The 23,806-nt window shown below is 46.5% G+C and overlaps 1 protein-coding gene across 4 annotated transcripts in view; it reads left to right on the top strand.

The window, feature by feature from the left end:
- Nucleotides 1–23,806, top strand: part of TRRAP (transformation/transcription domain associated protein) — a 131,279-nt gene that overhangs the window by 103,086 nt on the left and 4,387 nt on the right. For all 4 annotated transcript variants that reach the window (XM_087878567.1, XM_087878570.1, XM_087878571.1 and 1 more), the window contains exons 64-70: nt 1,344–1,543; nt 2,936–3,197; nt 10,763–10,988; nt 12,195–12,412; nt 16,703–16,887; nt 20,785–20,988; nt 23,374–23,568. In XM_087878567.1, the coding sequence (XP_087734693.1) occupies nt 1,344–1,543; nt 2,936–3,197; nt 10,763–10,988; nt 12,195–12,412; nt 16,703–16,887; nt 20,785–20,988; nt 23,374–23,568 (1,490 nt within the window). The remainder of the gene's footprint in view (nt 1–1,343; nt 1,544–2,935; nt 3,198–10,762; nt 10,989–12,194; nt 12,413–16,702; nt 16,888–20,784; nt 20,989–23,373; nt 23,569–23,806) is intronic.

Consider the following 23,806-nt stretch of genomic DNA (forward strand, 5'->3'; position numbering starts at 1 on the left):
TAAAAAAAAACAAAAACATGAGGACCCAGTTTGTGGGGGCAATAAGCTGACTTTGTATAAAATAGAACACCGCTTGGGGGGGGCGAAAGCCCTACTAAACAGGTATATACAAAAGTATGAAGGCTATTGCTTAAAAGCATTGTAAGGCACCCTGAATCTCCGGAGAAGGGCGGCATATAAATCAAACTAAAAAACAAACAAACAAACAAACAAACAAACAAACAAGGTTGTTAGGTCAGGGAAAATGGAGTGGCTTTGCTTCCGGTGAGTTGGAGAGATAGGCAGATCCTTCCTTAGCCTTCTTTACTAATCAAAGAACGGGATTAGATGGTCTTCGTTCAACCTCATTGAATTGCTGTTTCAATGATCTTTTCGACGATGGGTGGAATTTAGCCGTTCTTAAAATTTGCAACTGCAGTCAGGGTTGTGTTTGGTGCTCTCTGAGCTTGGTGGTTTTCTTTGGAGACCTTTCATGACCAAACTAGGTAACATCATCAGTGCTAGAAGGGAGTGGGGTTTGTGGGAGGAGGAGAAAGAGGAGGAGATGGGGAAGGAGGAGATGGAGGAGGAGAAGGAGGATTGAGGAATCCTTGGTGGTGTCTGAGCCTGGTTGGCTTCTTGCAAGACATTTCATCACCAAACTAGGTAACATCATCAGTGCTGGAAGGGAGTGGAGTTTGTGGTGAGAGGAGGAAGAGGGGGAAGAGGAGGAGGAGGAGAAGAAGGAAGAGGAGGAATGTGGGATCCTTGGTGCTCACTGAGCGTAGTTGTTTTCTGGCAGATGTTTCATTACCCATCTAGGTAATGTTATCAGTGTTAGATGGAGAAGAGGAGGAGGACTGGGTGAGGAGGACTGGTGCTCTCCGAGCTGGATTTTCTTGCAGACATTTCATTAGCCAACTATGTAACATTATCAGTATTAGAAGGGAGTGGGGTTTGTGGAGTGGAAGAGGAGGCAGGGAAGGAGGAAGAGGAGGCAGAGGAAGACAGTGGGGTCTCTGGTGGTTTTCTCACAGACCTTTCATTACCAAACTAGATAACATTGTCAGTGGTGAAAGGAGTGGGGTTTCTGGTGAGAGGAGGAACAGGGGGAAGAGGAGGAGAAGGAGGAGGAGGAATGTGGGATCCTTGGTGCTTTCTGAGTTTGGTAGTTTTCTCTCAGACCTTTCATTACCAAACTAGGTAACGTCATCAGTGCTAGCCCTTGGGTCTCGAACTTAAAGCGTCTTTGAGTTAAGAGTTCCAGAAGTTTTGTGTTGTATCGCTTTCCCAACTTGATCTACTTGGAAGGGCTGACACCTCCTCCTTCCCATCTTCTCTCTCTCTCCAATCCCAAACCAAAGATTCCGGGCAGCAGCAGCCGAGTTCCGTCGGAAGCCAGTCTCATTCCGCGTCGGATCCCGGGCCGATCCGAGCGACGGCCCCGATGTGGCGATGCAGCCGTATCATGCACATGCAGCGGGAGTTGCACCCCACGCTCCTCTCGTCTCTGGAAGGGATCGTGGATCAGATGGTCTGGTTCCGAGAAAACTGGCACGAGGAGGTAGGCCGCCCTTTCGAATCGGTCGATGGCAGCGGTGGGCTTCAAAAATCTTTAGCAAGGGGTTCTGTTAAGGATATTAACAGCCTATAAGAGCCTTGGTAGTACAGGGGTTTAAGGCACCCTGTTATTAAGCTGGTTATTAACACAGCTGCCTGCAATTACTGCAGGGTTCGAATCTCTCCAAGGCTCAAGGTTGACTCAGCCTTCCATCCTTTCTAAGGTGGGTGAAATGAGGACCCAGTTTGTGGGGGCAATAAGCTGACTTTGTATAAATATACAAAAGGATGAAGGCTATTGCTTAACGCATTGTAAGCCGCCCAGAGTCTCCGGAGAAGGGCAGCATATAAATCAAATTAAAAAAAAAAAAAAATTGGTGTTGTGTTACCAACCAGCAGAGTAAATGCACAAGGAAACGTTGCTGAGAGCAATGAATAAGAGTTATGCAAGCTGGTTTATCAAAAGCTTACTTTATAGTAGGAAAACAGTCTCATAGTCTTTAAACAAATTCCAAGTCTTTGCCCGTTAAATCAGTCCAGTAGTTACAGATATCTTCTTACCAAACAAACATTAGTTGGTTAGAATAACAAACTCACTCTGGTTCACAAACCACGATGGTAGCAGATCCATCAAACGATGATTAGCAGAATGTTAGCAACTCCTCACTATGGCAGCATATCATAGCAGCTTCATCACAGTGGCAGCATATCATAGCAGCTTCATCATCAAACTGAATACATTACAATACCTTGCTTAAATACTCCCACAACTAGTCATTACCTAATTACAGCATGACTCAGCATTACAACGAATACCTTTAAAGTAACATAATACATTTACAGATTAAAGTTACAGTACACTTATATTGCCTGGACAACTTGTTTAGTTTAGTTTAGTTTTATTAAATTTGTATACCGCCCTACTCCCGAAGGACTCAGGGCGGTGAACAGGCACAGGATAAAATACAGAAATACGAAAGTTAAAAACAATTTAAAACCAAATGAAATAATATTGGCCCACGACAATTAAAATCCCAATAAATTTAAAACAAATTAAAATTGCGATTTAAAATTGAAAAGAAAGGGGAGAAAAAATTAGGCCAGGCCGGCTTGCTGGAATAAAAGGGTCTTAAGAGCACGGCGGAAGGTGCGCAGATCCGGGATCCTCGGATATGGCTCAAACCATATCCTAACAGGTTCTCTGCCCGGTTGCTGGGTGGGCGTGACCATGGTGGGTGTGGCTTAGTCGGCCTCCTGCACTATCGGGGGGAGGGAGGGCTTTTTGCCCTCCCCGGGCTCCAGAGGCTTTTCTTGAGCCTCCAGGAGGGCGAAAACAGCGTCCTCAACAGCCTCTCTCTCTCTCTCTCTGTCTTTCTCTGACCTCTCCCACCTTTAGGTTCTCCGACAACTTCAGCAAGGCCTCGCCAAGTGCTATTCGGTGGCCTTTGAGAAGAGCGGGGCGGTTTCCGATGCCAAGATCACACCCCACACCTTGAATTTTGTCAAGAAGCTGGTCAGCACCTTCGGCGTGGGCCTGGAGAACGTCTCCAACGTCTCCACCATGTTTTCCAGCGCGGCTTCCGAATCGCTAGCCAGGAGGGCTCAGGCCACAGCTCAGGATCCCGTCTTTCAGAAACTTAAGGGCCAATTCACCACAGGTGAGATATTCCGAGACGGGCCGGAAATTCAGTTTATTTAGCCGCCCTGAGTCTTCGGAGAGGGGCGGCATACAAATTGAATTAAGAAATTTATTTATTTATTGGTTCGATTTATATGCCGCCCTTTTCCAGAGACTCAGGGCGGCTTACAATGCGTTAAGCAATAGCCTCCATACTTTTGTATATACCTGCTTAGTAGGGCTTTTGCCCCCCCCCCCCAAAGCAGTGTTCTTTTTTATACAAAGTCAGCTTATTGCCCCCACAATCCGGGTCCTCATTTTACCTACCTCAGAAGGATGGAAGGATGAGTCAATCTTGAGCCTGGTGGGATTTGAACTTGCAGTAATTGCAGGCAGCTGGTGTTACTTAGTGCTTTAGTCTGCTGCGCCACCAAGGCTCTTTTGGGCCTTGATTTGGGTTTGTTTTGTCCTGATCCTAAACCTCAGTTTTATATTAACCAGGATGAAACCCGAATCTGAAAGCTTCCAGGTTTTCCCCACCCGAAAGGAAACCCAACTCCCTTTCCCCCTGCACCCACATGTCCATCACATGGTCCAATCAATGCACCGTCCCAACTGGAGATGCCTCCCAGTTCCAGCCCTCCAGATGCAGGGCAAGATGTCCTTGACTCTCAGAGAAAGGAATGTTATTAGGACTACATATCACTCTGGCTCCATACAATCTCTCTCTCCCAGTTTCCCACAGTAGTAAATGTGGCAGGCCTGAAGATCCAGTGCAGAAGATGGCATCCAGGCCTGACATGTAATTCACTTGGCAGAAAATAAGAATTTTGATTAACGGGAAATGGGAGGAGCCTCTCGGTGCCGCTGGATTAATGGCAATTTAATCACTCTACTGTTCCGCAGCTGATGGAAATCTTCCGGATTTATAATTTCTTTGCTGCCATTATATAGATAGTCAGTCCTCCGATGCCAAAGCTCTTAATCCACCTGTCAGTTATTCCGGTATTTCAGAAGGAAGTTCAGAGCTGAGTCCAAAATGTGCCTTCCCTTCAATTTAGATTGTCATGTTTTTTTGTTCCAAATCCGAAGCCCTTCCACCACCGCAGGTAATCAAAGATTGGATTTCGGGATTGATGCCAAAAAGGAGATTTTGTTTCTAACCTCATTAAACTGTCGGTAGAAGCGGTTCATGCCATTCACGTTGCTGTTAATCCTTTGCCTTTTTAAATTTTTTGTTTTTAAAAAAAAGTCTGGATCAGGGGTGAAATGCTCCCGGTTCGGACCGGATCGCCCGATCCGGTAGCGATGGAGGCGGGTGGTTTGGAGAAACGGTAGCAAAAATCCCTTGCCCCCCCCCATTGCCCAGCTGAGCCGCACGATCATCAGAGGATTTTTTTTCTTTTAAATGCCTCTGACGATCCAGGCTGAGTTGCCTGATCGGCAGAGACTTTTTTAAAAAGCCTCTGTCGATCAGGCAACTCAGCTTGGATCGTCAGAAGCATTTAAAAGAAAAAAAGCCTCTGATGATCAGGCAACTCAGCTGGGATCGTCAGAGGCATTTAAAAGAAAAAAAGCCTCTGACGATCAGGCAACTCAGCTTGGATCGTCAGAAGCATTTAAAAGAAAAAAAGCCTCTGACGATCAGGCAACTCAGCTTGGATCGTCAGAAGCATTTAAAAGAAAAAAAGCCTCTGACGATCAGGCAACTCAGCTTGGATCGTCAGAGGCATTTAAAAGAAAAAAAGCCTCTGATGATCAGGCAACTCAGCTTGGATCGTCAGAGGCATTTAAAAGAAAAAAAGCCTCTGACGATCAGGCAACTCAGCTGGGATCGTCAGAGGCATTTAAAAGAAAAAAAGCCTCTGACGATCAGGCAACTCAGCTGGGATCGTCAGAGCCTTTTGAAAGCATTTTTTTTACAATCTCTTCGGTGAAGAAAAAATGGTTTTAAAAGTTAAAAAAAAAAATTGGCCACACCCACCCAGTCACATTACCCCCTCCCCCCCCACCAAGCCACGCCCACAGAACCGGTAGTAACTTAGTAGTAATTTTAGATTTCACCACTGGTCTGGATGTCATTAAACGAGGACAGCGTGAAGCCTTTCTCAGCACCCTAATTAATTGTGTCGCCTCTCGCCATTCCCATCCGGCCCCGCGAAGCAAAAACAAGAACCAGGAAGAAGACAGAAGCGAATTAAAGTGTTTTCGGTGGAGGAAAAAAACGATTCCTGCTGTGCAAAGAACGACTCACATTTTTTTTAAAAAAAACCGCCCCAAAATCTTAACACTGCTGATTATTTTTCCACCCCGATTTTGCATATCATTGGCAAGATGGTTGTATTTCCCCCCCGTTGGGGTGGGAGCATATTTCGGGCGCTTCAGGTAGCCGTAATTACCAAACCATCATTGCGTCTTTCTCACTCGTCTGCCAAATCTTTTACTGCAATTGTTCACTAGAGGGTAGACTTGGAATTAAAGTTGAGGTGTTTTTTTTTTCTTTCTTTCTTTCTTTCTAACCTTCATCATTGACCCAAAGAGATGCTGGAAAAGATTTGGGGCAGTTCTTTCTTTCTTTCTTTCTTTCTTTCTTTCTTTCTTTCTTTCTTTCTTTCTTCCTTCCTTCCTTCCTTCCTTCCTTCCTTCCTTCCTTCCTTCCTTCTTTCTTTCTTTCTTTCTTTCTTTCTTTCTTTCTTTCTTTCTTTCTTTCTTTTTAAAAAAGTGTTTCTTACAATGAATCTAATTTATAATTCATTTATTTATTTTAATTTTGGGACGCGGTGGCTCAGTGGCTAAGACGCTGAGCTTGTCGATCGAAAGTTCGGCCGTTCGGCGGTTCGAATCCCTAGTGCCGCGTAACGGGGTGAGCTCCCGTGACTTGTCCCAGCTTCTGCCAACCTAGCAGTTTGAAAGCAGGTAAAAAATGCAAGTAGAAAAATAGGAACCGCCTTTGGTGGGAAGGGAACAGCGTTCTGTGCGCCTTTGGCGTTGAGTCATGCCGGCCACATGACCACGGAGACGTCTTCGGACAGCGCTGGCTCTTCGGCTTTGAAACGGAGATGAGCACCGCCCCCTAGAGTCAGGAACAACTAGCACGTATGTGTGAGGGGAACCTTTACCTTTACCTTATTAGCTCTGAAGGGAGGGGAGAGGGGGAGGAGGAAGAGAGACCCCATGGAAACTAATCAAGGAGAGATTCAACGTAGAAATTAGGAGAAATTTTACCTTTACCTTTACAAATAAATCTATGGCGAGATGAATTTGAACCATCCATCTCGTTCTTAACGGGCATCCCGCAAAATGTTTTTGATCGGTGGCCTGTTGGGTAGACTGTTCGTTTCCGCAAGGCACACAAGCGTGTTGGGTATCACAATGCATTACCAAGCAAGCTTGACAATCCTACGATCGAACGCAAGGACATAAATCGTGTTTGTGAATAAATAGGTTGGCTCCGTGCAAAACGTCCCCGCGGAGAGACAGCATCCCTTCCCTGCTTCACCTGTCCTCAGGTACGCCCGCCATTAAACGAGGAGGCTGTTGACAGAGATGAGTTGAAGGTGCCTCAAAATGGAAGAGGCCCTCTTTGTATTCTCGTCCCCCCCCCCTCCCGTCAATGATTGGGTTATTTTGATGTATGCGTCGTACTCTGGAGCAGGGCTGAAAAATTTTAGTTTTGAGATGGCAGCCTGTTTCAATCTTCGGAGCCCCTCTGGGCCGGCTGGGGATGATGGAGGATGATTTTCAAGCACGTTTAGAGGGCATCGCATGGGTAAACCCGGTGTATGGATGTCTTTCTGCGGCTTTGAAGGCTGGGTTGGGGGGTGGGGTGGTTGAGGGCATTTTGAAAACCTGGCGACGTGCCGATAATCTGTCTTAGTCCCTCCTAAAGGGATTAAAAATATTGGTATTTGAAAAGAGGGAAATCCAGCTGTTGAAAGCTGCTCAGCAAATCTTTTTCGTGCCTTGTTTTTTGAGTAACATGGAAGGTGGGGGAAGGGAGGAGGAGAAGAAGAATGAGGAGGTGGAGGAGGAGAAGCAGAAGGAGGAGGAGAAGCAGAAGGAGGAGAAGCAGAAGGAAGAGGAGGAGAAAGAGGAAAAAGAGAAGCAGGAGGAGCAGGAATAGGAGAAGCTGGAGAAGGGGAGAAGCACAAGGAAGAGGAGAAGGAAAAAGAAGCAGGAGGAGCAGGAAGGGGAGAAGCTGGAGAAGAGAAGCAGAGGAGGAGGAGAAGCACAAGGAAGAGGAGAAGGAAAAGGAGAAGCAGGAAGAGCAGGAAGAGGAGAAGCAGGAAGGAGGAGGAGGAGGAGGAGAAGCAGAAGGAGGAGAGTAGCAGAAAGGAGAAACACAAGGAAGAGGAGGAGAAGGAGGAGGAGGAGAAACAAGATGAGCAGGAAGAGGAGGAGAAGCAGAAAGGAGGAGGAGGAGAAGCAGGAGGAGGAGAAGCAGAAAAAAGAGAAGGAGGAGGAGGGGGGCAGAAGGAGAAGCAGAAAGGAGGAGGAAGAGAAGCAGGAGGAGGAGGAGGGGGCAGAAGGAGAAGCAGAAAGGAGGAGGAGGAGAAGCAGAAAGAGAAGATTAAGGAGGAGGAGGAGGAAGTGGGGAGAAGGAGGAGGAAGAGGAGCAGGAGGAGGAAGAGGCGAAGGAGAATTCCAGATAGAAGATGCTTGTGTCAAACCTTTTATTAAATATATGTTTCTCTTTAAGGAGTATTACCTTTCCCATTCGTCCTTTTTTATAGGATGGCCCTGAAAATAAAGATTTCCATTTTGGGTTAAAGGTAAAGGTTCCCCTCGCACATATGTGCTAGTCGTCCCTGACTCTAGGGGGCGGTGCTCATCTCTGTTTCAAAGCCGAAGAGCCAGCGCTGTCCGAAGACGTCTCCGTGGTCATGTGGCCGGCATGACTCAATGCCAAAGGCGCACGGAACGCTCTTACCTTCCCACCAAAGGTGGTCCCTGTTTTTCTACTTGCATTTTTTACGTGCTTTCGAACTGCTAGGTTGGCAGAAGCTGGGACAAGTCACGGGAGCTCACCCCATTACGCGGCACTAGGGATTCGAACCTCTGAACTGCCGACCTTTCGATCGACAAGCTCAGCGTCTTAGCCACTGAGCCACTGCATCCCTTTTGGGTTAATGTGGAGCTTAACAAATCCCAGCCACCAGTTTTGTTACTTAAACACAACGGGGCGGATTCGGCGTATAAATACTTGAAAGACACTGAAGTCTGTCTTTTCCCATCCTCGGATTCCTCTTTCAATTAAATTTTATAAAACCCTTCCAAAGCAGTTCACAGTAAAGCAACTAATAACACAGAATCGCACGTTATTAAAGATGATTACAGGGGTGATAAAAAGGAGACGTTTGGGGACAAATGGAATACAAAGTGTGAGACAGGCCATGAAAATAATATTAGGGAGGGGGGAAAATGGATTAAAACTATCCAGTGTCAACTGCCTGTCAATTGCTTTTTAGGAACAGCCTAATGAAAATGCCAGACCAAACTAGAAAATATATGTGCTGTCAAAAATCTTGAAAGGCAGATATTGGCATCTCTAAGCAAGATAATTCCAGTGGCACCAACAACTCATCTATTGCCGTTTTCCTGATTTAACTGTTATGGATAGTTTTCTTTCTTTTCTTTTCTTTTTTTTAAGAAAAAAACCCGTTTACTAAACTGGTATAAAAACAGAAAAGAGAATAACAGAGTTGGAAGGGACCTTGGAGGTCTTCTAGTCCAACCCCCTGCTTAGGCAGGAAACTCTACACCACTTCAGACAAATGGTTATCCAACCTCTTCTTAAAAAACTTCCAGTTTTGGAGCATTCACAACTTCTGGAGGGAAGTTGTTCCACTGATGAATTGTTCTCACTGTCAGGAAATTCCTCCTTAGTTCTAAGTTGCTTCTCTCCTTGATTAGTTTCTACCCGTTGCTTCTTGTCCTACCTTCAGGTGCTTTGGAGAATAGCTTGACTTCCTCTTCTTTGGGGCAGCCCCTGAGATAGTGGAAGATTGCTATCATGTCTCCCCTAAATCCTTCTCTTCATCAAACTAGACATACCCATTTCCTGCAACCGATCTTCGTGTGTTTTAGCTTCCAGTCCCCTCATCCATCATCTTGGTTGCTCTTCTCCGCACTCTTTCTAGAGTCTCCATAACTGAGTCTGTACTTATTGGGCAGTCTATAAGTTGAATGAATTGAACGAACGAATGAATGAGATTTGATTTCCTCTAAACAAATATGAATCTTTGGGCATATTTTCCTTAAAAAAAAAGAAAAGAAAAGAAAGATAATATGCTTCTGTAGAGCAATATGATCTCTGCCTGCCTTTTTTTTTTAGAAACAAAATTGTCTTTGATTCCTGCTTGGCCTGGGGGTTGGACTAGATGACCTACAAGGTCCCTGGTTTTTTTTTTTTTCTGTTCTGTTCTGATTTACTGCACATCGAGTTAACCTTTCGGAAGTTGACTTGATTTGAAAGAAATGACCTACCTACTTTTATGCAATTAACTGCCACACAGAATGAAATGTTCAGGTTTTTTTCTTTCTTCTTTTATAAGTAGGGTTATCCCACCAACAAGTAACACTCACAAAATGTCAAAACGTATTTTGTTTTGACACTGTGTAAGTTGGAACAGATCATCTTAGGTCACTGTCACTTATCTATTTTAAACCTTAGAGGATAAAGTGCTGAAAGTTTCTTAACTTTGACTGCACATGATTTATACTCCACTTTTCCCCTCCAGGAACCACTAAGCCACTTTTAACTAAATATCAGCGAGGAAAAATATAGATTCAGAACAATAAAGTAAATACTGGAAATCTTCTTTTAATGACCCCATAATCCCTTGCAAGGTGGAATCTGGGCAACTGAATGGAACTGAGTGTTTAGTGGCCGGATGCCCTTCCTGTTGCCAATGTGGAGTTTTGTTCAGCAGATATATTCTCATTGTGCCCAGAGAGAGAAATATCTGCCTCTACCTAGGATCGAACTCACAACCTCCTGATTGTGAGGCGAGAGCGCCGCCTCTAGGCCACCGCACCACCCAAATACCGGAAATCATATAACTTGTGAAAAAATCGGCAAGAAAGCCGTGTCTTCCCAGATTTCCTATACCTCTGAAGATGTACGACGTTCCTATTTGGGTTTTTGTTGCTTTTTTCTGACGCTTTTCATTGTGACATCCTTTTAAACCGGTAGAAAGAAGAGGGAAAGGAAGCAAAATTCTGAAAACCAACTTTTTTTTTTTTATTTGATTTATATGCTGCCCTTCTCCGGAGACTCAGGGCGGCTTACAATGTGCTCAGCAATAACCTTCATTCTTTTGTATATTTATACAAAGTCAGTTTATTGCCCCCACAACTGGGTCCTCAATTTACCTACCTTAGAAAGGATGGAAGGCTGAGTCAACTTTGAGCCTTGGCGAGATTCGAACCTGCAGTAATTGCAGGCAGCTGGTCTTAATAACCAGCTTAATAACAGGGTGCCTTAGACCACTGTACTACCAAGGCTCTTACGGAGTCTGCGCCACAGGTATACCTTAACGCTTTTTTCATCTCAGTTTCTAACAAATGCTTGCTTCTTTTTTTTTTTTACTTTCTCTCTCGTAGATTTCGACTTCAGCGTGCCGGGTTCCATGAAACTTCACAATCTCATTTCGAAACTGAAGAAATGGATCAAAATCCTGGAGGCCAAAACCAAGCAGCTGCCCAAATTTTTTCTCATCGAGGAAAAGTGTCGTTTTCTTAGCAACTTCTCTGCCCAGACAGCCGAAGTGGAAATTCCTGGGGAATTCCTGATGCCAAAACCAACTCACTACTACATCAAAATTGCCCGGTAAGAAAAGGCTAATAAAATAAAGAACTTGGTTGTAGTGTTGTATGGTTCTGGATACAGTTGTCTTTAAGTTTTCTTTTAATGGATGCATTGAAAATCTTTTCAAGATATTTGATATTTGTAACTCGGGATTGAATTCTGGGGTCCTTGGTGCTCACTGAGCGTAGTTGTTTTTTGGCAGATGTTTTATTACCCATCTAGGTAATGTTATCAGTGTTAGATGGAGAAGAGGAGGAGGACTGGGTGAGGAAGACTGGTGCTCTCTGAGCTGGGTTTTCTTGCAGATATTTCATTACCCAACTGTGTAACGTTATCAGTATTAGAAGGGAGTGGGGTTTGTGGAGTGGAAGAGGAGGCAGGGAAGGAGAAAGGAGGAGGAGGAGGAAGAGGAAAGTGGTAGGGTCCTTGATGCTCTCTTGAGCTTGATGGTTTTCTTGCAGACATTTAATTACCCAACTAGGTAACATCATCAGTGCTAGAAGGAGTTTGTCTCTGAAACAGAGAGCAAACCCCCCACTTCCTTGTTGCAGGGATGATGTGCTAAATTAAGAGCGGGAAACGGCCACCAGTCAGTTTTTTTCCAGTGCCGTCGTAACTTCAAAACGGTCACTAAACAAATGGTTGCACAATCAAGGACTACCTAGTATATAGACCAGTCTTTTCCAAGCTGGGACTCATGGGGCCTGTAGTCCAAAGCTTCCTCGAGGAGGCTATCGTTTCAATAAGGCTGGCGCTCAGGAAATCGCACATCCCGCCTAGAGGTTGCGTTGTTTCTGGCTCAGCAAACTTGTTCCCTTCCGTCTCCCTCTGCGCGTGTTTGAAAGAAGTTTTTGTCGTTCCGTTTGGAAGAGACAAAAGGATTTGTGTGTGTATCTCCGGAAGCTTTTTCACCGAAAACACTAATCTCGGCTGAGCCCCATAATAGGGGAGAAAAAAAAAAAAACACACGGCGTTGCTTAAAAGCTTGTATCATTATAAAAATTCATAATGCCAGCGTTCGTCAAAACGGCATAATGTGCTTCCTATTGTTAGCTTTTTAAGTAAGGTAATAGAATTCCTCTTTTCTCTCTCTCTCTCTCTCTTTTAAAAAATCTGACTTTCATCTCGAAGGAGAGAAACGAAGCTTTAGAATTGGGGAAACTCGGCTGCTTTATATCTTTCTCTTTTTTTTTTGTTCTCTCTTCTTCTTCTTCTCTCCCCCGATAGATTTATGCCCAGGGTAGAGATCGTACAGAAACACAACACCGCAGCTAGAAGGCTGTATATCCGAGGCCATAATGGGAAGATTTACCCCTACCTCGTCATGAACGACGCTTGTTTGACCGAGTCGCGTAGAGAGGAACGGGTCCTGCAGCTCCTTCGCCTCCTCAACCCCTGTTTGGAAAAGAGGAAAGAAACCACGAAGAGACACCTGTTCTTCACTGGTGAGTTTGAAAAGATGGAGGTAAATGTAAAAGTTCCCCTCGCACGTATGCGCTAGCCGTTCCCGACTCTAGGGGGCGGTGCTCATCTTCGTTTCAAAGCTGAAGAGCCAGCGCTGTCCGAAGACGTCTCCGTGGTCATGTGGCCGGCATGACTCAACGCCAAAGGCACATGGAACGCTGTACCCTTCCCACCAAGGGTGGTTCCCTATTTTTCTACTTGCATTTTTTTTTTTTACATGCTTTCGAACTGCTAGTTTGGCAGAAGCTGGGACAAGTCACGGGAGCTCACCCCGTTACGCAGCACTAGGGATTCGAACCGCTGAACTGCCAACCTTTCGATCGACAAGCTCAGCTTCTTAGCCACTAAGCCACCGCGTCCCTCTAAGAGAAGATGGAGAGGTGCCCCCCCAAAAAATTGCTTTAACGTTGTGGGGAGAGGGGGTGGAGAGATTGCAGTGGTGGCTGAACGGTAAGAAGACGAATGGGCCAAAAAATGAGAATATTGAAGATAGAATCATAGGGCTGGAAGGGAGCTCAGAGGCCTTCTAGTCTGACCCACTGCTAAAGGCAGGAGACCTTATCCCAATCTAATGTTTAGCCAGGTCTATTTTTGAAAACTTCCAGTGTTGGAGCATTCACAACTTCTAGAGGCAAGTTATTCCACTGATGAATTGTCGCCACTGTCAGGAAATTTCTCCTTAGTTCTAGGTTGCTTCTCTCCTTGATTAGTTTCCACCCATTGCTTCTTGTCCTGCCCTCAGGTGCTTTGGAGAATAGCTTGACTCCCTCTTCTTTGGGGCAGCCCCTGAGATATTGGAACACTGTTATCATGTCCCCCCTATTTCTCCTTAGTTCTAGCTTGGATTAGCTTTCACCCATCGCTTCTTGTTCCATCCTCTAGTGCTTTGGAGAATAATTAGAAATTAGAAAGCAAGAAAGAGGATTAGGGGACTGAAAGGCTAAAACATAGGAAGAACGGTTACTGGAACTGGGTATGTCTAGTTTAATGAAAAGAAGGACTAGGGGAGACATGATAGCAGTCTTCCAATATCTCAGGGGCTGCCCCAAAGAAGAGGGAGTCAAGCTATTCTCCAAAGCACCTGAAGGTAGGACAAGAAGCAACGAGTGGAAACTCATCAAGGAGAGAAGCAACTTAGAACTAAGGAGAAATTTCCTGACAGTGAGAACAATTAATCGGTGGAACTACTTGCCTCCAGAAGTTGTGAATGCTCCAACACTGGAAGTTTTTAAGATGTTGGATAACCATTTGTCTGAAGTGGTGTAGGGTTTCCTGCCTAAGCAGGGGGTTGGATCAGAAGACCTCCAACTCTGTTATTCTATTCTTCATTGGAGGTCCTTGGACAGAGACTGGGTGATTATTTTTCAGAGCAGGAAGTTGGACTGGTCATAAAATTGATTTACTTAACAACCGTCTTGCTTAGCAACAATGGTCGCAGTTGTAGTCTTACCTGTAAAACCTCTGTTGGCAAAATAACATAACACTGGCATTGTTAATTCATAGCGCTCTGTTAAAACGTCAAGATTTCTCTTCGGTTGCAATTTATGTCCGTCGTTTTTTGCTTCTCAATTATATTTGATTACAGTATTCAAACAAAACCTTTTGGTTCTGGAGGCTTTATTATATATATAGATATATATATTTTAACATTCCGTGAGTATACTGATGGCTGAGTATATATAGTGGCCTGTCACACAATAATTCTTTGCGTACAATAAAAGAGAGAAAGAGAGAGAGAAAAAACCCCAAAACCACCCACCAAGAATATGCTCGGAAAGTAAATACTTCAATCAGAGTCATTTTTAACAACCCATTTGAGATGGGATGTATTGTTACTTTAATGCTTATTTTTTTCCTTCCTCCCTTTCTTTTCTCTGCACCCAAATTTTGACAGCTCTTGTTTATTTGCAACCAAGTCCAATTTACTCTATCCGAGTCTGGCAAATAAAAACCCGAGGTAGCTTTTCATCTTTAAAGAAACAGCAATCTGGACGGGTCCGTAAATAGGAAGTTAAACCTTGCGAAGGCTGATGACTCACTTAATGACCCCATCGCTTAATGACGGAGGGTTTGGTCTGTATTTTTGGGCTTGGAAACCCAATATGAAGAATATATCACTTGGAGGTGGCTTCTGGACAAAGTAGCTGACTCCCCCTCCCTCCCTCCCTGTCCTTCCCTCTCCTCTCTCTTTCCCCTTCTGCCTCTCTCTTTCTCTCCTCTCTCCCTCTCTCTCTCTTTCTCCTTCTGTCTCTCTTTCTCTCCTCTTTCTCCTCTCTTTCTTTCCTTCTCTCTCTCTTTTTATCTCCTCCCTCCCTCCCCTTCTTTCTCCTCTCTCCTCTCTTTCTTTCCTTCTTTCTCTTTCTCCTCTCTATCTCCTCTCTCTTCCTCCCTCTCCTTCTCTCTCCTCTCTCCTTCTCCTTCTGTCTCTCTCTTTTTCTCCTCTCTCTCTTTCCTTCTCTTTCCTTCTCCTTCTGTCTCTCTCTCTCCCTCCCTCCCTCCCTCCTTTTCTCCTTCTCTCTTGTTCTCCATCTCTCTCTCTCTCCCTCCCTCCTCTCTCCCTCCTCTCTATTTCCTCTTCTGCCTCTCTCTTTCTCTCTTCTTTCCCTCCCTCTTTCCTTCTCTCTCTTTCTCCTGTCTCTTTCTCTCCTCTCTCTTTCTTTCCTTCTCTCTCTTTCTCCTTCTGTCTCTCTCTCCCTCCCTCCTTCTCTCTCCTCTCTATTTCACCTTCTGCCTCTCTCTTTCTCTCCTCTCTCCCTCCCTCTTTCCTTCTCTCTCTTTCTCCTTCTGCCTCTCTCTCTCTCTCCCTCCCTCCTTCTCTCTCCTCTCTATTTCCTCTTCTGCCTCTCTTTCTCTCTTCTTTCCCTCCCTCTTTCCTTCTCTCTCTTTCTCCTGTCTCTTTCTCTCCTCTCTTTCTTTCCTTCTCTCTCTTTCTCCTTCTGTCTCTCTCTCCCTCCCTCCTTCTCTCTCCTCTCTATTTCACCTTCTGCCTCTCTCTTTCTCTCCTCTCTCTCCCTCCCTCTTTCCTTCTCTCTCTTTCTCCTTCTGCCTCCCCCCCCTCTCTCTCTCATGGCCAAAGACCACGATGCTCTTCACTTAATCAGCTTCTGCATAATGATTGATGAAATACTACAGCTTTTATTTAGATGGGCCGGTCTCCCAGTCCTTTGCTCTCTCTTTCAATCTCCACCCATTGTTTGCTCTCTCTCCCTCCTCCAGAGGTTACCTCGGAAGCAATCCAAGCCTTGACAATAGAAAGGCTGCCCATCCATCGGCAAAGCACGCACCTCACGTTCCTCCCTTTTCTCTCCTGCAGAAGAGGGCGTGTGCCACGTTCAGGGTTGCAGCTGTTGCCTGACCTTGTTGTAAAGGTTCCAGTAGAACGTCGGGAAAGCTTTAGAAATGTGCTGAGTGAATTCCCCCCCCCCCCAAAGCATCTGCAGCGGATCAATCAACTCGATCTTGTGGCTGTGATATTGAGGGGTGAACAAACCTTGCATGATTTTGAGTGAAAAATCCAGAGTCCATGCTGCTCAACTCAGAGGCTAGGACAGAGGCTGCCCCAACTTTGGCAACTTTAAAGACCTGTGGACTTCAACTCCAAAAATTCGGAGACTTCAACTCCCTGAATTCCCCAGCCAGCTGTGGATTTCAAATCCCAGAATTCAATTTCCAAAATTCTGAGAGTTCAACTCTCTAAATTCCCCAGCCAGCTGTGGATTTCGACATTGAGTTTGGAGCGGTTTACCTTGAGTTTGTATCTATTGTGTGCTCGTGTATTGTTGCGGTTGAAGCTGAAGTAGTCATTGACAGGTAGGACATTGTAGCAGATAATTTTGTGTACTAGGTTTAGGTCAGACTGAAGTCGGCATAGTTCTAAGTTGTCTAAGCCCCAAATTTGGAGTCTGGTGGCATAAGGTATTTTATTGCGAGCAGAGGAGTGGAGGACTCTTCTTGTGAAATACCTCTGGACTCGCTCAATGTCCAATATGCAGTGCAGGTTCCAGGCAGACGAGCTGTATTGAGGAATTGGTCTAGCAAAGGTTTTGTATGCCCTAGTTTGCAGTGCAATATTACCGGAGAAGAAGCTTTGCAAGATTAGGTTGACAACTCTTAATGTCTTTTTGGCAATGCTGTTACAGTGAGCTCTGGCGCTTAGATCATTAGAGATGAGTACTCCGAGGTCCTTGACAGAATGAGGGTCGTCTACGAGGTCGTATCCGCCCAGCTTGAATTTTATGTTCTGATTTTTTTCTCTTGTCTCCTTTCTCCAGTTCCCCGTGTCGTGGCTGTCTCTCCCCAGATGCGTCTTGTGGAGGACAATCCTTCTTCTCTCTCCCTGGTGGAGATTTACAAACAACGCTGTGCCAAGAAAGGGATTGAGCACGACAGCCCCATTTCTCGCTACTACGACCGGCTGGCCACCGTCCAGGCACGAGGGACCCAGGCCAGTCATCAGGTATCACACCCCAGAAAGGACTGTCCACTTTAGTGTCCCGTTCTGGTTACCACGGTTCAAAAATGAGATTCAGGTTCTAGAAAGAGTGCAGAGAAGAGCAACAAAGATGATTAGGGGACCGGAGGCTGAAACATATGAAGAACAATTGCAGGAATTGGGTATTTCTAGTCCAGGGGTCAGCAACCCGCAACTCTGGAGCCGCATGTGGCTCTTTCACCCCTCTGCTGCGGCTCCCTGTTGCTCAAAATATTAGTCACAATCGCCAGTGTGCGACACCTGCCGGCACACGATTTATTGAGCTTTTCGACTCCTGGTAGGCCAACCATGGATAAATCCAAGAAAAGAAAAGTTTCAGAAGAAAACAGAATGTTTAATTCAACTAGAGCCTTGATGGTACAGTGGTCTAAGCACCCTGTTATTAACACAGCTGCCTGCAATTTACTGCAGGTTCGAATCTCTCCGAGGCTCAAGGTTGACTCAGCCTTCCATCCTTTCTAAGGTAGGTGAAATGAGGACCCAGTTTGTGGGGGCAATAAGCTGACTTTGTATAAATATACAAAAGGATGAAGGCTATTGCTTAACGCATTGTAAGCCGCCCTGAGTCTCCGGAGAAGAGCGGCATATAAATCAAATTAAAATTAAAAAATAAATAAATAAAACTACATATGCTAGTTTTGTGGCCGTTCAGGAAATAGTCAGGCATGGGAAGAGTTTTGTGGCTCCCGGTGTTTTCTTTTGTTTGGGAAACGGCTCCAAATGGCTCTTTGAGTGTTTAAAGTTGCCGACCCCGGTCTAGTCTAATGAAAAGAAGGACCAGGAGGTGGCATGATAGCATCTTCCAATATCTAAGGGGTGGCCACAAAGAAGAGGGAGTCAAGCTATTCTCCAAAGCATCTGAAGGCAGGACAAGAAGCAATGGGTGGAAACTAATCAAAGAGAGGAGCAATTTAGAACTAAGGAGAAATTTCCTGACCGTGAGAACAGTCAATCCATGGAACAGCTTACCTCCAGAAGTTGTGAGTACGAAGGTTTTCAAGAAGAGACTGGACAACCATTTGTCCATGATTAAATAGGGTCCTGCTTGATCAGGGGTTGGACTAGATGACCTCCAAGGTGCCTTCCAACCCTATTCTATGTTCCGGAGTTGTTTACTCAAGAGATTGGTCTTTTACGGTGTGGGCATTTAAGCCCTGTTCCCACGCCCTTCCCGTAATTTCCTTACTCTGACTAAAACACAGTCTTGACTCTTTCCGAGGAGGAGTAGGTACGCATTAATCTTCCATTACCATCCTTACTCATCCATTTCTGAGCCGAAATGGTTAGCTTTAAAAGGTTTAAAATTTATAGGCAAGACCGAAAGGTTGTCCTTGACCCGTTTTTAATTCCAGGTGCACCGTATCTCGAAAGTTCACCTGCTAATAAGCAACCTTTCATTCTTGGCCCAGCCTTAAAAATCAAGTGACTTGAAACATCTGCCTCCTTTTCTTTTTTTCCTTTTCCAAGGTACTTGCCTTCGGCGCGCAGAAATTTTGTCTCCCTAAATAATTTAATTTGAGCAAGTGCAGTGATTGTTCTTTCCGAGCAGCTCCCCTCTTTTATTTCCAGCTCCAATTAATTAAGCCAGTCCGTGCTGTAGTAATTCATTACGAGTGACTTACAGATAATTTGCACGTGAGACCCAGCTTGCCTGTAGAAGGAGTGGAGGCTGATCTAAGCCTTTTAGAGACCAACTGAACCGGTGTTTTCTCAACCTCAGCAACTTGAAGATGGGTGGACGTCAACTCCCAGGGTTCCCCAGCTAGCCATGAATGACAGTTGGAAAGACGAGAAGGATCACCTACTCCAGTGTTTCTCTACCTTTGTTCTGACTTAGGCTCTCTTAAAAAGCAGGAAGCAGGAATTGGTCCCAGCAAAACCTCTTTTATTTACACGACTGTGAATTCCTTTCATTCACAGTCAGCAAGGTTTGTCCGAACAGTTTTTCAAAGGAATATTTATCAACACAAACCTTATCTCGCTTGGCAAGCTGCCATGTAACTTGTTTCCAAATGCAGTACAAGGCAAAACTTGGCACAGAGTCTCTTAGAGTCACGAACAGAACTTTCCACTCGTGAAATGACCGACCGAACGAATTGTTTCCTGCAAAAGCCCCCTCTCCGTTCACCCCCCCCCTTTGTTTCCTATCGGAAGGGCCAATCATCTCCAAGGTGTGGCTTTACTCCCGAGTTGACCCTGCTTTCTTAGCTGTTCTCGTCTTCTGGCAGCTCTGAGCATGCTCACACTGGGAACGGGCTCCAGCTGTTTCTCTGCCTCACTACTGTCTATCTCTCTCTCTCTGCCTCCAACGCAGAGTCCTCGTCCGAGCTTTCCCCAGCCCCCAGGACCGGCCCATGTTCCTCCCCAACCTCCCCACTGTCTGACTCGGCTGCCAGCTCTGCTGGCCGCTGGCAGGCCACAACCACCTTGGGAACTTGAAGATGGGTGGACATCAACTCCCAGGATTCCCCAGCCAGCCATGAATGATAGAGATGGAAGGACCAGAAGAATCGCCTAGTCCAGTGTTGTCACCCTTGGTAATCTTAAAATGCGTGGACTTCAACTCCTAGGATTCCCCAGCCAGTATGAGGAAGCCATTCCCCAGCCATTATTCCTCAACATGCTGGGAGTTGAAGTCCATCCATCTTAAAAGAGGTTGAGAAGCACCGCACGGAACAGTAAGATTTGACCACCCCAAAAGTGATAACGGAAGAAGAACTTCAGAAGATAACATCAAAGTTTTCCTCAACTTGGTGTTCTCCAGTTGGGTTAAACTGCAAGATCCAAATTCCCAAGAAACATAGGAGAAATTGGTCCACGATTCTGCCCCATGGCACCCATTTGTCAAATGCCAGGAAAATCAGGAGATCCAGACAGCTCGAATGGGTATAAAGATTTATTGTAAGCTTAAGCGCTTTACAAGAATCTGAACTATTAACAGTCAAGGGAAATTAGCGGGGGATAAACATAGAAGAACTTCAAGGTGGGCTGGACTTAGATCTCTTGTGGGCAGAAGGGACTCAGACTGATGACATGTTTGACCCCCTCCCTCAGGCTCAGGCTGATCATCTCCTATACCAGTGGTTCTCAACCTTTTCTTCACCATAGACCCCCTTTAAATATCTTTTGTGGCCATAGTCTATGGCCATGGAGCCCCCCAAGACTTAACTCAAGATTTAAATCATAACATTTCTTCAAGCCTTCGCAGACCCCCTGTGACGACATCGCAGCCCTTACGGCAGTGATGGCTTACTTTTTTGCCGTCGCGTGCCAAAAGCGGGGGGAGCACGGGAGGGTCGCACGCACACGTGCCCACACCCATAATTCAATGTATACCGCCCCCCCACGCATGCATGTGCGACCCCCTCCCCGCTCCCCCCATATGCCCATTTTTCGCCCTCCTCAGGCTCTAGAGGCTTTCTTGGAGCCTGGGGAGGGTGAAAACAGCCTTCCCCACCCTCCAGAGGCCCTCTGAAGGCCAGAAATGACCCATTTCCTGACTTCCGGTAGGACCAGAAGGCCCGTTTTTCGCCCTCCCCAGGCTCCAGACCCTTTCTAGGAGCCTGGGGAAGACAAAAGCGGCCTCCCCCCCCCGCCCCGGGAGGCCCTCCGGAGGCCAGAAACAGCCCGTTTCCTGATTTCCAGTGGGCCCAGAAGGCCCGAAAATCAGCTGGTTGGCAACGCACATGCGTGCTGGAGCTGAGCTAGGGCAACACTCGCACGCCCCAGATATGGCTCCATGTGCCACAGGTTCGCCATCACAGCCTTAGGGGTTCCACGGACCACAAGTTGAGAATCTTCATCCTACGCCAACCAACATAACTAACCCACCTCCTGATCAACTTACGCTTCCCTTCTCAGGTTCTCCGGGATATTCTGAAAGAAGTTCAGGGCAACATGGTGCCACGCAGCATGCTGAAGGAATGGGCCCTTCACACGTTTCCCAACGCCACCGATTACTGGACGTTCCGGAAGATGTTCACGATCCAGTTGGCGCTGATCGGTTTCGCGGAATTTGTCTTCCATCTGAACCGACTCAACCCTGAGATGTTGCAGATTGCTCAGGTAGGTTTCGAGGGAGGGTTGGCTCTAAGGGACCTTGTCTGTGAGAAGTGACCCATGCACTGACCCCATTGTTGTGGTCTGTCGGCTGCCGGCCCTTCCAGCAGCCGAATCAGAGGAGGAGGAGGAGGAGTGGGAGTCAGGGTCAGCATTAAGGCAATCTGAGAGTTCCGAGGGGGAAGCTGGAGCTGTCAGAGAGAGAGAGAGACAGAGTTGGAGCCTGGGCAATCCATCAGCCGTCAGATGGAGAGTCAACAGCTCCCAGGTCTGGAGGTGGCTGATGAGGAAGAGGAGGAACAGCTGGGTCTGGTGCCTGACACGAATGCACAGAAGGCAGAGGAGAGGAGAGCAGTGGAAATCTATAGGCCGGTCCTTGGGACAGAAGAGCCACCGCTGCTAGCAAAACCCCACCCTAGCTCTGGGGATAAAAGGCAGGGGGCGGAGATGAATAGGTGTGGCAGACAACTATTCATCTCCCTGCCGGACAGACTTGTTAGCCTGCGGTGAGAGAGAAACCTTTTGCCGGGACTGCCAGCGCTCCTAATAAAGGAATCATTGATTTAAATACAGAGGGTTTGTCGTGTTTGGGGAGCTGGGGAGAAATTGCCCACACCCTTAACACACAGATACAACGCGTCTGCTCGCTGCCTACACCCGTACACGCAAGATACAGCCCGTCGGTTCACCACAGAGAAGGATCCTCCGATGTCTTCTCCGGCCACTGCGGAGAAGCGAAGAGGTTGAGAAGGAAGTCCAGAAACTCTTTTTTTTCGTCTTTTCCTTGGCTTGCTCTTAAGGCGAAAAAGATGCTGAGTTCGCTGAAAATTTTAATGGACCCTCCCCTCCTCCTCCCTCCCCCCCCCTTCCTTCCAATTCTCAACCGTTTCTTTTCAGCTGCATTGTCAGGGAGTCCATCGAAAGTTCCTATGCGGAGAGAAAAAAAAAAAAAAAAAGCAGAAACGAGCAATTTTTTTTCTCCCCCCCCCCCTCTCCTCCCCGCTCGGGCCGACCCATCCGGCAGCACAACAAAAGAAGCCATTATTCGGGATTGATACCTTGCTGAGAGAGTTTATACCTGTCATCTTTATACGCCGGTTAATAGAGGGCTGCGTTCGAAGCTGAATTTCTTGTTAACCTCGCTGTGCCGATCCTGCCTGAGCGGGTTGGGAAAAGCGGCTCTTTGCATTCCGCATGACCGTCGACCTCGTCTATCAGAAACGTCGCCTACAATTGAATAGGAGGAGGGCTCCCCCCCCTCTTTTTTTCCAATCCGAAATCTCTAGCGGGCCACAGGCCAAAAAATGTTGAGGGAAGGGGGGGGGTGAGGGTTAAAGTCTAAACCCATTGTCATTAAGATAAAGGTAAAGGTTCCCCTCGCACGTATGTGCTGGTCGTTCCCGACTCTAGGGGGCGCGGTGCTCATCTCCGTTTCAAAGCCGAAGAGCCAGCGCTGTCCGAAGACGTCTCCGTGGTCATGTGGCCGGCATGACTCAACGCCAAAGGCGCACGGAACGCTGTTCCCTTCCCACCAAAGATGGTCCCTATTTTTCAACTTGCATTTTTTTTTAACGTGCTTTCGAACTGCTAGGTTGGCAGAAGCCGGGACAAGTCACGGGAGCTCACCCCGTTACGCGGCACTCGGGATTCGAACCGCTGAACTGCCGACCTTTCGATCGACAAGCTCGGCGTCTTAGCCACCGAGCCACCGCGTCCCTTTCCATTGTCATTAAAATTGCACTAATTGAACGCGACCACACTTAGCCACTGAATGGGGCTCCTTCCACTTCTGTGATACAGGAAGTCCTCGATGTGCGACCGCAGCAGAGGGCCAAAATTTCCGACGCTGAGTGGGATGTCGGATTAAAGCAAGTTTTGCCCCATTTTACGACCTTTCTTGCCACAGACGTTAAGTGAATCCCTGCAGTGGTGACGTACCGTTGTATGAAGTGAATCCGGCTTCCCCATTGTCTTTGCTCGTCAGAAGGTCGCAAAAGTGTATCATATATCACCCCCAGGACTTTGCAGCCGTCATAAATATGAGCCGGTTGTGTCTGAATTTTAATCACGTGACCATGGGGATGCTGCATTGGTCGTTAAGTGTGAAAAACGGTCATAAGTCCCTTTTTTTCAATGCGTCGTAACTTCAAACGTTCGTTGTACAAACCGTCGTAAGTCGAGAACCACCTGTACATTGTCTCTTTCCATCACGTTAACAATTTTTGGGTAGAAGTGTTTGGAAGCCTCTGGGGGCCACCCTGAAGGTTTTAAGAGGGCCCCCGGGGGCCCCAGGCTGTGCATTATTGTTTTGGAGTAGATTTTCTTTCCCACCCCCCTTTTTCTCTGTCGTTCCTTCCAACGTTGTGCTTGTGTTTTCATTTCCAACCTTAGGATACGGGCAAATTAAACGTGGCCTATTTCCGGTTTGACATCAACGACGCTACCGGGGATCTGGACGCCAACAGACCCGTCCCGTTCCGGCTCACCCCAAACATTTCGGAGTTCCTCACCACCATCGGGGTCTCCGGGCCCCTCACAGCATCCATGATTGCCGTGGCTCGTTGTTTTGCTCAGCCGAACTTCAAAGTAAGTGTGTAGTAGCTGCTCTGGCGCTGGATCAGTGTGCTGAGAAGGGCACCTGGTCGATCCCTTCGGTACCAGAACATTTGTGGATGGATTGACTTTAAATAGATGGATTGATTATTTATTTATTTTATTTATTTATTTATTTTTCATATTTGTATACCGCCCTACCCCCGAAGGACTCAGGGTGGTGAACAGCCATGATAAATACAAATGCATATAGAAGTTAAAAACTATTTAG

Source organism: Pantherophis guttatus, chromosome 14 (genome assembly GCF_059756535.1).
Source record: "Pantherophis guttatus breed Tessera chromosome 14, ASM5975653v1, whole genome shotgun sequence".
Taxonomy (NCBI): domain Eukaryota; kingdom Metazoa; phylum Chordata; class Lepidosauria; order Squamata; family Colubridae; genus Pantherophis; species Pantherophis guttatus.